Below are 13936 nucleotides of genomic sequence, written 5' to 3' on the forward strand. Positions count from 1 at the left end.
ACCTTTTATGGCTGATGTGGAAATTCTCCATACAAATATAAACAGCTGCATTTTTTGTTCTCCACATTGCACATACAGGAAAATATTTAAAATTCATTATCATCCCAAGTATACAAGTACAGTCCGATAAAACAGCATTCTCCTATCCTTGATGCAAAAACCTGTATAAAGATAACACTCATAAAGATAAGTGATACATATGCAGGACAGAAATACATATATAAAAATAAATATTGTTTTTACATAGAGCAGTACAGATAGCGATGTAGTTGCCGCAACACTTTTACAGCGCCAGTGACCCAGGTTCGAATCCGGTGCTGTCTGTAAGGAGCTTGTACATTCTCCCCATATCTGCGTGGGTTTCCTCTGGGTGCTCCAGTTTCCTCCCACCTTTCAAAATATACGGGGGTTATGTTAATTGGAGTATTTGGGTAGAATGGACTCAGGGACCACAAGGGTCAGTTACTGTGTTGTGTCCAAATTAAAATGAATAAATAGTAGAGTCTTGAAGGGTTGGTATTAGCAGGCTCAGTCAGTTTATTAGCGTTCTCACTGCCTGTGGGAAGAAACAGTTTCTCAGCCTGGTGGCGCTGGCTCTGATACGCTTGTATCTCTTTCCCGATGGGAGTAGCTGAAAGATGCTCTGTTGGGGTCCTCAACAATTTTGCATACCCTTTTCAGGCAATGATCCTGCTAGATCACATTGATGGAGGAAGGAGACCTCAGTGATCCTCTCTGCCGCACTTATGATCCTGTGGATTGACCTCTGATTCTTCTACCAACATTTACCCTCTTGCTTAGTAATTTCCCTTGCTGAGGTGTCATGCTGGAGGATTTGGGTATTGGATAAATAGTTTGGAGGAGGGAACCTCGAGCAGCGTATCAAAGTTTGCTGATGACACTCGGTCGAGTGGAAAAGCATTTAGTGTAGAGGACGCAGAGTCTGCAGAGACTTCTAAATAGGCTGCGAGTGAGCAAGGGTCTGGCAGCTGGAGTGCAACATTGTTAAATGTGAGTTCATCCACTTTGGAGGCAAAAATAGTAGATCAGATAATTATTTAAATTATGAAAGAGTGCAGGATGCTGTTGTGCAGGGAGACTTGGGAGTGCTTGTGCATGATTCACAAAAGGTGGGTTTGCAGGTGCAACAGGTAATCAAGAAGGTAAATGGAACGTTAGCCTTCTTTGCCGGAGGAGTTGAATTTAAAGGCATGGAGGTTCTGCTAAAACTGTGAGGCTGCATCTGGAATACTGTGAACAGATATGGTTCCCCTGCTTGTGAAAGGATATACTGGCCTTGGAGTCAGTGCAGAGAAGGATCACTAGGCTGATCCCAGAAATGAGGGGAATAGCCGATGAGGAGAGATTAAATTGCCTGAGATTATACTCACTGGAAATTTAGAAGAATGAGAGGGATACTATTGAAACATGCACAATTAAGAAAGGAATAAATAAGATAGAAGTGGGAACTAGAGAAGAGACTAGTGAGACTAGAACTAGGGGACTTATCCTCAAAATTTGGTAGAGTAGATAGAAAAAAGATAATGAAAAATTTCTTTTCCCAGAAGTAGTGAATCTGTGGGAAATGAAGGGTTGTAGGTAATTGGAGCTGAGATTATGGCCAGATCAGCTGTGATCGTGATGAATGGTGGAGCAGGCTTGATGGGCCAGATGGCCTACTCCTGATCCTATTTCTTATGTTCTGGTACCTTGAACTTGGGTATTTAGTGCTAATAAACTATTTTACTGCAGAAGGAGTTGGTGGGTTCTGAAGTGGGTATTTCACCGGTCATCATCCACCCCTGCCCACCTCCCATAGGTACTCCCAAACAGCTTTCTCTTGCATTGGCAAATAGAAACTGTTCACTCTGAGCGTCATTCATATTCAGAACAAATACAGTGTGGAACAATAGAGTACAACCTGATCGGGCACAATTAATACATACGGGACAGTGGTTTCATTGATTAGTTCTCTGATTAAATCTTCCTTTACACTGCCCTTAGATCTACTACATCTTATAGACCTATAAATCAGTCCCAGATCATCAATAATGTGGATTGAATCCAGTGCCTGACTCAACCTGCTGTGAATAATTATTTACCCCGGCTTTATAATGGCATGTGTCATACAGTGTCAACTCCCACTGCGATTTAAGGTCAGATATAATTACCATTGTTGCAACTGATTTAAGATTGCATTTAACAATGTATTAAGTGAATGGTTAAAATTGCCCTTTATTCTACCTCTTGAATTCCACTTGGAATCGCTTCTGTATTGATCCATTAATGGAGCATTGAAGAGAAGCGATAGTATTGGTGTAACCATACAACAGAGTCTGGGTCTGCTATCCAGCGGAGGGAAAATGGTAAAACCACACATTGTCATGCGCAATAACAATATACCGGCACTCATGAATAGGCTCCAGGTAATCTCTGATTAAAAAATTCTTTTCTACTGTCACTGCTCATTGGCCCAAGCTGAAATGCAATTAAAAAAATAGATCTAAAACAATAGTTGACCTTTGTTAGGTCTGCTTTGTTCATGAATGAGTGAGTCAAACACCAGACTGAGTCGAAATCAAGGTTCTTTGTTCTTTATTGCCGGATTGTAACACTTGCAACTAACAGTGTTAGTTGGAGAAGGCGCATTCTGCCGTTATCAGCAAGTGGTGTTTTTTATATACCTTAGGATACGTACTTAGTAAATTATCATACCATGACATTGTCCAATGAATAAACTGTTGCTGTCCCTCTCTGCTAGCCTCCTGCACATCAATTTGTCATCCCCATTCTTATCTTGAGAGTACAAGGTCACAACTGCATCTTGTTACGGCCCAGCACTGGGTGACTCCCTCTACATTCCCAGCTCATGATGTTTTTACCTAACACCTTCTGAAATTTTCTTTTACCTACAGGTGATAAACTCTACAAATGTGATGAATGCGGAAAAGAATTCAGCCGGAAGGAGAGTCTGAAACAACATGTCTCTTATAAGCACAGCAGGAATGAGGTGAAAACCGAATCACTGCTATCAATTTCCTTTTTATTGAAATTTATTTCTGTAAAGTAAGCAATTCTTTCTATAGTGAGCTGAATGAGAAATGCAATGCTTTTCTCCTCTTTGCTGTATATTATAGTAAGAGGATCTCTTTCAACTCACCACAGGGAAGCTTTTTAATGAGTGTCAGCGAGTCAAGCTGCTTTCTAATCGTCAATATTCAACTCTGCGCAAAATTGAAGTCCAACATCACAAAGGCTAAAATTTGTAACAAAAACGTTTCATTAATTGAATTCAATAAAAACCTCGGCATCTCTCGGAGTTGGAACAGTAAAGGACAGTGTTACAAGATGCTATGATCATGAAGTGGAGCTCTGAACTAATGTTTTATTCCTTGTCTTCTCCGAGGGAAGGACTTGTCCAGTGATGGCATTGATTGAGATAGTGTTCCTTAATTGGAAGAATGGAAGCTACTTGAGGGAATGGTGGACACAAAGTGACCTATTTGTAGCTTTCGCTTTTTTCCCCTGGTCTTTATAAATTGTGTGCTTGTGGTAGTCTCTGTAATCTGCATAGCTCGAGTAGTGTTGTCACATCTGCAGTGTGATTGATCTGAGGTAATCATCTATGCTACTGACACTAGAGCTGTTCGTCCTTTTGGTAAGGATGTGCACCAAGAGTTCTGAGTAGACATGAGCCCTTTTTCACACTTGTGTCCCAGTAAATCAGCTGTTCAATGTCCCAGTTAGGAATGACGTTTTTTGCTGGTCACACTTTGCCACTCTTAACTGGGACCCTGCACGCTTTCATACTTACTATGAGCCATCCCTGGGGTTAGGACTTTTCTATCTTCTACTGGTGACGTCATGACGCATCGAGCGATGGTGGACCTGCCCTAAATCCTGATCAATGTATTATGATCTTATATTTAAACAAAATTAATCATGCCAAATTATAACATAGTTAAGCTTTATGTACAGCACAGTATGAGCCCTTCAGCCTCTGTTGTTCTTGTGCTGACCTGTATAAACCTTATAAGGGACCGTGGGAAAGGGCAAGCAATAAATAGCAATAGCGGACAATTTTTAACCAGTGTAGGAAAGTTGGTAGCGCTATAGCACACTATTTATAAAGGCTGTGGGAAAAAGTGATGGCGGACCTGCCCTCCCAGAATTCAGTGGAGCACTCATGGAGAGGGTTTCTCTGCTGCATGGAATTCTGGGAGGGCAGGTCCGCTATCTTTTTTTCCCCACGGTCTTTATAAATAGTGTGCTACCAACTTTCCTAAACTGTTTAAAAATTGTCCGCTATTGCTATTAATTGCTTGCACTTTTCTCTCTCCCATTGTGACTTTCCCATGGCATAGTTTATATCTTCCTTTTAATCTTTTCTTTCCTTCACGTTCCTACACTCACGCAAAAATGTGCGTCATTTCTGACCGAGAATGCAATTCTCATTTTCACACTAAGCTAATCGGCACACCGGGGATTGTAGTAGGGGTCGAGGCCTTGTATCCCAAGTGTGAAATGACGTCATTCCACGCCAGCATTCAGATGATTTTGCTTGCACACTTGACTCTTAACCAGGCAATTGGCCATTAATTCCTGGGACAAGGGGCCGTGGAGTTGTGAATGATGTACTGTAGTAAAACATGAAAGTCTGCAGAAACCATGGTTGAAGTAAAAACACAATGCTGGAGAAACTCAGCATGTCAAATAGTGTACTTTACATAGCAAACATAAATATATATAACCAACGTTTTGGGCTTGAGCCCTTCATCAAGGCGTGGAAAAATGTTGGCAGGCGCCTGAAAAAAATGAAGGTGGCGGAGGGGTAGGGGAGGAGCATGGTCACAAAGGCAGAAGGTAATAGGTGGGTAAATGAGTCCAGTGCTCCTTTGGTATTGTTTGTACAATTTCTATTGAATGAGGAAGAGCTCGGGAAGTATGTCTTAATAGGAAAGATTCTTTGATGATAACTCAAATGCTACCTGGACAACAGCAGGGAAATCTGAGGCACCCACCTACTTCCATTTGGATACCCTAACTTGCTATTTTAATTGATTGCTTATCTCCTTCTGTTGATCCTTTGTCCTGAACTCAATTCCATGGCGAAACCCACCTCTTCTGTCCAAAGTGGCCTTTATAGAAACCCTTTTAGGGATGTGAGGATCACTGGCCGAGCTGGAATATATTGTTCATTTGTCATTGCTCTTGCTCTGAGATGATGAACTGCATTAGTCCCACAAGCTAATCAAGTTCCAGGATTTGTATCCAGTTATGATGAAGGAACAGCAATATAGTAACAAGTCGGAATGGTGTTAGATTTAGAGAGGCCCATGCGAGTGTTCCCAATCAGTTCATTTGCTTGGATTTGGTTGTTGAGGTTGTGGCTCAGGAGGGGCTGTCAGAGTGGCATAGATAAGGAACTGTGCTTTGTATATGGTATTACACACTATCACCCTAGTGTGTACATAGTGGAGTGAATTAATGTTTACAGTATTGGATAGTGTGCTTGCCTTGTTGGAGCTGTATTCATCTGGCAAGTGGAGGATATTCATTCATGCTTCTGACTTGTGGCTTGCCAACCCTTTGGAAAGTGAGGGATAGGATACTCAGCCTCACATCCTTGCATTCACCACTGACTTTCTGGTCAACGGTGAGAACCCAGGGTACTGATGATAAGTGGCTTGGAAGGGTTAATTGCTTCACTCTTTGCAAGGATTACCTGAACATTGACAAGGCTATGCTTCGTGCAGGCATGGACTGCTTCATTCTGAGACGTGTGAGTAGAATGCATCCATTTGTGCTGGTCACTGAATGACCTCAGCGTGGAACAAATGTCACTGTGAAGCATTGAAATTGGGTCAGCGTGAGAAACTGCTCTGAGAACTCCTGCAGAGATATCCCGGAATCAGGATGGCAAATCAACAATCTCAGTCATTTCCTTCTGGTGAAATTTGACGCCATCAGCTAAAACCCATTGACTTCCTTCTAACCAGGGCTCTTTCTTTTTGAATTCAGCTCTTTGGTCTTTGTTTACACTAAAGTTTTTATAAAATCTGGGGCTGTGCGGACATGAAAGACTCAAGGAGCAGATTATCGATATTTGTCTGCACTCCTGACATCTTTCACTTTGCTTGTGATAAGAATAGACAATGATTGGGTGATAATTAGATAGGATTTATCCTGCTTTTAGTGGACAGTTTTATACATCTCCGTTTTTATATATAGTATTATACCATAAATTTCGGCATACAAGTCGACCCTTGAAAGCATTAAAAAGCACTCAAAAATAAGAGGTAATCTTATGCGCCAGATAAAAAAATGAGACCTTAAAATCAACTTTTAAAAAAAAATGCTCAACATAGATTGGGCATAGAAGTCCACCCTGAAACATCAAAAAGGCAACTTCATTCTTTCTCCAATCTCTTACCAACTTCCCACTTACCTCAAATGTCCCTGCAGCAGTGCAGTTGTGCCAGATAAAAAAATTAAATCTTAAATTCAACTTTAAAAAAAAATGCTCAACATAGATTGGGCATAGAAGTCCACCCTGAAACATCAAAAAGGCAACTTCATTCTTTTTCCAATCTCTTACCAACTTCCCACTTACCTCAAATGTCCCTGCAGCAGTGCAGTTGGTGGATTCCTTGGCCACTTCTATGACTTTTAACTTAAAACTCACTTTATACTTTCATTGTTTTGCTGGAGGCTCCATGATAACACCCACCTTCCGGCCGTGCCCAACAGTTCAGTCACTTGAGATTTTTTTGGTGGGGGGAGGGTCATCTTATACACCCGATATATGATAAAACCATGAAAATTGGGACCCTTCTTATCTTACATATGTATACATGTTTTATTTTTTTCATATTAGCTTGGTTTATTTTGAATGCTGTTTAGTTTATTGTGCCAGGTTTCATTCAAGTGGCATTTGCTATTGACCTCTGCAAAAGTTACCCACAGAAATCAAGTGATTTCTGTGGACTTTTTCCATTGTCATTTGCTATCAGGTCAGTTCAAAGCCGAGTCTTTTAGTTCAGTAATTAAACAGACTGAACAGTTAACTCTTCGTGAAGAAATCCCACAGAGTTTTCCAGGAAAGAAAGAGAATCATTTTAAAGTAACTTTTCAAGTGGGTACATACGTATGGGGACATGTGTACATCCAAATAAGGTTTCCGTTGAAATAAGTAATAATTTTTTAATGCACAAAATCCTGGAAATATTTGTGAGGAAATTCTACTCTCATTAGGATTAGAGAGTTTGTTAAGTGGTAATTATGGCTAAGAATGCTATTGAAAATGCATGTGAACTTTGCAAGACAGTAGCAGTTTCTGGATATTTGAATTATTTTAGCTTTTCATTCAGGAGATTTAGTTTGGCTTAGTTGGGGAAGGCTGCAAACACTGTTTCATGTGAAGGAGAATAATCATTGAGATTTCCTCCTTAAATTACTCTGTCTGTTTGGTGTTGCCTTGAAAGCAAATAGTTTGCCTATTATTTCATAAACTAAATTATTGTCAGTTATATGGTGTATAACTTTATTATGTTTGTTATAACACAGGCCAGTTATAAACTGCTATTTAAAATGTTTCTTACCATCTGTTGTTACTGTTTGGTATTTGTATGCTTTATCCAGCAATTTGTACCCAATTATTACATCGGTTTTTAAACTGTCTGGTTGTTGCTCCCCAGGTGGACGATAGCTACATGTTCCAGTGTTCCACGTGTCTAAAAGCTTTCCGCATCAGGACTGCGCTGGAGTTTCACAACTGTCGAACAGGTAAAAGAGGTAAATTTGCAGTCAGTGGAAGTGTCGGCCCTGATGACGGTGGTGCTCAGGTGCACCAGTTTTTTGATCCTTAACTCCCATTAAATTAGCATTGCTACCTTCCCCTGCCCATCCCCCCCCACCCCCACCTCCACAGATCCAGAGGTTATAAAGTCATTTACAACACCATTAATGGCCAGACTGACACGAACTGATTTAATGCAAACCTAGAAAAGAAGCTGGGATTTTCCTGGGTTGATGAGCATCGCATAATACAAATTAATTTAGTTATAGAGTTATGATACCACATGCACTGTATGTATGTATGTATAATATGTGTGTGTGTGTGTGTGTGTGTGTGTATATATATATATGTATGTATAATTCATTATATTGAATATATTGTGGTTTAAAATTTTTAAATAAAATATTCAAACAAAAGTTATAAAATTACAGAGAGCTGGGAACTATTCACTGTACAAAATATGCCCAATTCTTGCATCTCTTAAACAGCCTTTCTCAGAGGTCCTTTTTGTTCTTTTTTTTTAAACTTTATTTATTCGTTCATAAAACAAATAATATATGACATATGCAGCAATTAAACTTGAACATGAACGTTTTTTTTATATATAGAAAAAAAAAGAAAAGAACCCCCCTCCCCTCAGCCAATTCTCCTAAGGAGAGCCATAAAAAAATAAAAAAGAAAGAATATTAAAGAAAAAGTTAAATATACACATTAAAATCCAGTCAATATAAATTGAAATGTAAATATTTTGAGAATAACAGCCACTTATTAATTAAAAAAATATAATTATGCGAAACATACTTAATTTTTTCCATTATTAAACAATATTTCATCTCATTTTGCCATCTATTTGGCAATCATATTTGTATCTTTCCACGTACTAGCAATACATTTTTTTGCTATGGATAAAGCTAAATATACAAAAGCAAGCTGGAACTTATCTAATCCCAAACCTTTCAGAGGTTGCAAACTACCCAATAAAAATACTGTTGGATCTAAAACTATTTTAATCTTATATAGGTATTCTAAAAACGATTGAATTTTCTTCCAAAAAGATTGTATATGTATACATAACCAAACAGCACATCTAAAACACAAATCTGATTTATTAAAACCATATTTTTTTAATTTTTCAGGTGTCAAATATAATTGATGTAAAAATTGTAATTAATCATTGTATAATGTGCATTTATCAATCTAGTTACACTATCATAACATAGTCCTTTTTGTTCTTGAGGTGATCCTCCAAGGACTCCATCTGCACTGCAGCTGGATCCTTGCTGCCAAGATTAGTTGGCGGCTCAGTTAGCGGCGGGATTCTAATCTGGCACTGTCTGTAAGGAGTTTGTACGTTCCTCTCTATGTCTGCGTGGGTTTCCACCAGGTTCTGGTTTTCTCCCACCCTTTAAAAAGTTCAAGGGTGTGGAGGATTTGTGCAGCATGAGCTCATGGGCCAGAGAGCCTGTTAACTGTGTGCTGAATGTCTAAATTTAAAATTATGACAATCTCATCCATTGAATCAAAGAAATTATAGTGGAATTCTTATGAAGAATTAGTGAAGAGCAAATAACTCAGTTATTGTCTCCCATGACAAATCCAAGTCCCAGATATTTTTCCTCTTTCCTCTCCAATGTTCCTTAAAAAGGTGAGGGAAGGGAAGTTTAGGAGTGTTTTTTTTTAAAAAGCACAGAGAGTAGTGGCCTAGAATGCATTGCCAGAGATGGTGGTTAAGACATCCAAAATACTCATGGATGCAAGAAAAATAGAAGGTTATAGGTGTGACGGTGAAAGTAGGTTTACAAAAGTCAGCACAATGTCATGGGCCGAAGGGCCTGTGCTGTAATGTTCTATGTCCTAAAATAATCCAAACAATTCCTCAAAATGGATCAACACAAACTGAGTGTCATCAAAGAGCCTGTTGACGTGCAATATTTCTGTAGAACTGAACTGTTGGTTGCTTTAGATTCAATTTAGCATGTATGTTGGGGAATTGGAGACACTCTTGAAGGTAGCAGTACTTTGGAGGAAAGTTGTGAGATTAATTACACAGTTCTTTCGGAGTACTTCCACGGACTGAACTGATGCCAGCCGGATCATGCTATTCTGTGATTCGATCATTGTAAACTTAACAGTGCTGCAATTTTCCTTGAATTCTTCCTCCTCTTGATTTTTGCATGTAATTTGTTTTATTTTCTAGACCACAAAACATTCCAGTGTGACATGTGCTTCAGGTTCTTCTCAACCAACAGTAACCTCTCAAAGCACAAGAAGAAACATGGTGACAAGAAGTTTTCCTGCGACACTTGTGGAAAAATGTTCTACCGGAAGGATGTGATGTTGGACCACCAGAGACGGCACACTGAAGGCATGTAGTGACGTACAAAAACCTCCCCCTTATAGGTCCCTCTGATTTCGGAGGCAGGAAAGTTGCTTTGTCCTGGAGAAAACATACGAGGTTGCACCGCCCTTTTAGATTTCTGCTGTTGTCAGTGCGAATGATCACACAAGCAGTGGAATCTTTGGTAACTTCTGCATTTTAATTAGTAAATGAATCCTGAGCAGCCTTCAGATCATAGGAACAGGAGCTGGTCTCTCATTCAATAACTGATCTGGAATTCAACTATGTTACTCTCCTCATCTGATGAAAACCTATCAATTGCCTTCTGGAAATCTAATTATTTTGCATTATTAGAAGCTTTTAGGAAATTTCAGTTTTTCCTTTAGATGAAACCGATTTTCCTTTTGAATGACTCCAGTTTTCAAACTCCAGATTTTGTGATTCACAGGGAGCAGTTCTCTGTATTGACCCTATAAAATTCATTTAATTATTGGCTGTAGTCATGACATTCTTCCCAAAGGGTGATTTCATGATTTCATAGTTCATTGGAGGAGACATTGAGTGTGATAATGAGGAAATTGAACCTGTGTTTCACGTCTGCAGCAGGCCTCATTGTGTAATTTTGCCACATGATCCTTTTGATTAAATCTCATAAATCTGCTTGTTTTCTGACCACACCGTGCAGCTACCCATTTTTCAAAAATGTGACACTTTGGTACTGTTTTACTGCAGCATTGAAGCATTGGTCTAAAATTCTTACACAGAAAGGCTAGAGGAACTCAGCAGGTCTCGCAGGGTCCATAATGGTGATTTCTGGAGTTCCTCCAGCATTTCTATGTTTCTACTACAGTCACAGCGTCTGCTGACTTCCCTGTTTCACTAAAGTTTCTTCCAGGAACTGGTCTAATTTATCAGTAGACTTCACTGCTTTGTACTTGTGTTCTGTGGGCTGGTTTGCTACATTTTCTAAATACAATAACTTACTTGTATCAATATTTTTAATAGGTGGAAAACGTGTGAAAAAAGATGAAAATGAGACCAATGGGATGGTGAAGTACAAAAAGGAACCATCGGGTTGTCCTGTCTGTGGAAAGGTGTGAGCAGTGATGTTACTTAATGCTGAGGGCCATTGTGTACATTAACGTATCAATTCAGTATTCATCATCATTACCTGGCTCCTCCCCGAAATTCTTAAACCTCGCAGTCTGTTCTTTCCGTTTCCCATTTTATCCTTGCACCTTCCACCAGGCCCTACTTTGTTCTTGGTCTGTCCTTCCATGGATATTAGCTTGTTCACCTGTATATTCACAGATGGGTTCAATTGGAAATTGTGGTGAGAGAGGGGAAGAAATTTGTACCAATTACCCCAAGTGATTGCATTTGATAAGAGGTTGAAATGTTTTCAGAGTTGTACTGAGCAGAAGCAGGCCCTTTCGGGCTGAATGCCCGGATCTAAAGTAATCCCATTTATCAGCAATTGGTCCATACTCTCTGAGGCAGTGATGAATCAAGTGCTTGTCTAGAAATATGATGAATGTTGTGAGAATATCTGTCTCTATCGCTGATTCAGGCAGTGAGTTCCAGATTCAAACCACCCTCTGGAGGGGTGGGGGGGGGTGGGGGGGAGGGAAAGATCCTCCTTGAGTCTCTGCTAAATCCCTCATCATAAACGTGTGCCATATAACTATAGAAGACGACACCACAGATCAAGCCCTTCAGTCGATCTAGTCCGTTCCAAACTATTCTGTTTAGTTCATTGGCCTGCACCTGGAACTTAGCCATTATTTCCCTCCCATCCATGCCCTTAACCAATTTTTTCTTAAATATCAAAATCGATCCTGCTTTCACCACTTTTACTGGCAATTCATTCCAAACTCTCTCCGCTTTCTGCATAAAGAAGTTGTCTTAGTGCCTTCTATTTTTAGATACCTCTGTCATGGGGAGAGGTTTCCCAGTATCTGCCCCACATAACTTTGTTTAGCTCCAATAGGTCCTCCCTCGGTCTCGTCCAAAAAAGACGAGACTATTAAATTCTCCTGTATAAAACTTTGGTGTTAGCCACATCTGGAAAAGTGTGTGCAGTTCTGTTCATAGCATTGCAGGAAGGATGTGTGGGCTTTTGAGGTTCATCACCAGAATATTAGAGAGTATTGGCGATAAAAAGAGGTTGGACAAACTGAAAATGAGGCATCAGATGATTGCAGCGTACCCTGATGATTTTCTCGATGGTGGTGAGGGTTTTGCCTACGAAGTCCTGGGCTGTGTCCACTACCTTTTGGAGGCTTTCAGCTCGGGATCACTCACTATCCAACAGCACTGCAGCAACACCAGCTTCACTGTATGAATCACGATGGCTTGAGGCAGCAGCTCAGCCTCAGCTTCCCAGTGGTGTTGAAGGCTGGGCAGTATACTGTGCCCTTGCCAACGACACCCACTTCCTGGATCAGTTCTATTGCACACCAGTGATGGAAAGTTGGAAACTTGATTTTCAATTCCTCCCTTACGTCCCCAACTCCCCAAAAGCAGTCATCAGCTTTCAAAACAGAGAAGTTTAGATTATCATTAGGCCAGGGTATTATGGATTATAGTATCAAGGCATAGATAGGGTAGATGTTTATTTTCCTAGGGTGGAAAAGTCAAATATTAGAGGGCATGAATTTTAGATGAGAGGGAGAAAGTTTGAAGGAGTTTTGTGAGGCAAGTTTTTTTTTAATTGGAAGTGGTAGGTGCCTTCAATGTTCTGGCAGGGGAGGTGGTGAAAGTAGATACAAGAACATCATTTAGGAGGCATTTTGATCACTACAGGCAGAGATAGAGGGATATGGACCATGTGCAGGCAGATGAATTTTTAAATTGGTGTCATGGTTAACACAGTCATTGTTGGACAAAGGACGTGTTCCTGCGCTGCTCTATGTTCCTATCTCATAACTGAAATGATCTGTCCTGGGAAACATCCTGGTGAATCTCCTCTGTATCCTCTCCAATGCAGTTGCATCCTTCCTCTAGTCATGCAAATCCAGCTGTAGCTGATACCTGTGTTCCTTCTTTACCACCCATATATTGATCTTTGCCGCCACCTTCAGGAATCTTTGGATTTGTACAGAGGTCTCTGTTCCTCAGTACTTACTCCCTTGGGCCTTGAATGCATTGTGAATGTCCTGTCCTTGTTCTCCCAAAACCTGTCACCTTGCACATCAGAATTTAAATTCCATATGTCATTGTTCTGCCCCTCTTACCAATTTATCAAAGTCACAGTGACTATACTCCTCGCAATCAACAGCTCTGCTAATGTTCCTATCATTTTTGATCGTACTATTCAGACCTCCTATGTTCTTATCGAAACCAATAATGTATAAAACAAGCATTAATGGTCTCAGCACTGATTCTAGTGATACAGCACTGGTCATGGGCTTCCAATTACAAAAATGATCCTCCACCATCACTCACAAACTCCTAACATTAAGTCCATTTCGGATCCAATAGTATAACTTTCCTTTGATCTCAAGGGTTTGAAATGTTGGGACAACTTCCATGTGAAACTTTTCAAAGACCTTCCTGATGTCCATTGGGACTACCTCACCGTACTGTCTTTCTCGATATATTTCATTATCTTTGGTGGAACAGTGTTTGCTGTACGCCTGTGACGTGATTTGGACTTTGTTGCAGGTTTTCTCTTGTCGAAGCAACATGAATAAACACTTGCTGACACATGGAGACAAAAAATACACTTGTGAGATCTGTGGGCGCAAATTCTATCGTGTTGATGTTCTGAGGGATCACACTCATGTCCATTTTAAGGT

The 13936-nt window shown here is 40.1% G+C and overlaps 1 protein-coding gene across 5 annotated transcripts in view; it reads left to right on the forward strand.

Moving 5' to 3' along the window:
- prdm15 (PR domain containing 15) overlaps window positions 1–13936 on the forward strand; it is a 64774-nt gene that overhangs the window by 32514 nt on the left and 18324 nt on the right. For 4 of the 5 annotated variants that reach the window (XM_069888836.1, XM_069888838.1, XM_069888835.1 and 1 more), the window contains 5 exons: window positions 2916–3010; window positions 7698–7794; window positions 9996–10163; window positions 11142–11230; window positions 13803–13934. In XM_069888836.1, the coding sequence (XP_069744937.1) occupies window positions 2916–3010; window positions 7698–7794; window positions 9996–10163; window positions 11142–11230; window positions 13803–13934 (581 nt within the window). The remainder of the gene's footprint in view (window positions 1–2915; window positions 3011–7697; window positions 7795–9995; window positions 10164–11141; window positions 11231–13802; window positions 13935–13936) is intronic. The other variant, XM_069888837.1, reaches the window with a different exon arrangement.

This window comes from Narcine bancroftii, chromosome 7 (assembly GCF_036971445.1).
Source record: "Narcine bancroftii isolate sNarBan1 chromosome 7, sNarBan1.hap1, whole genome shotgun sequence".
Classification (NCBI taxonomy): Eukaryota; Metazoa; Chordata; class Chondrichthyes; order Torpediniformes; family Narcinidae; genus Narcine; species Narcine bancroftii.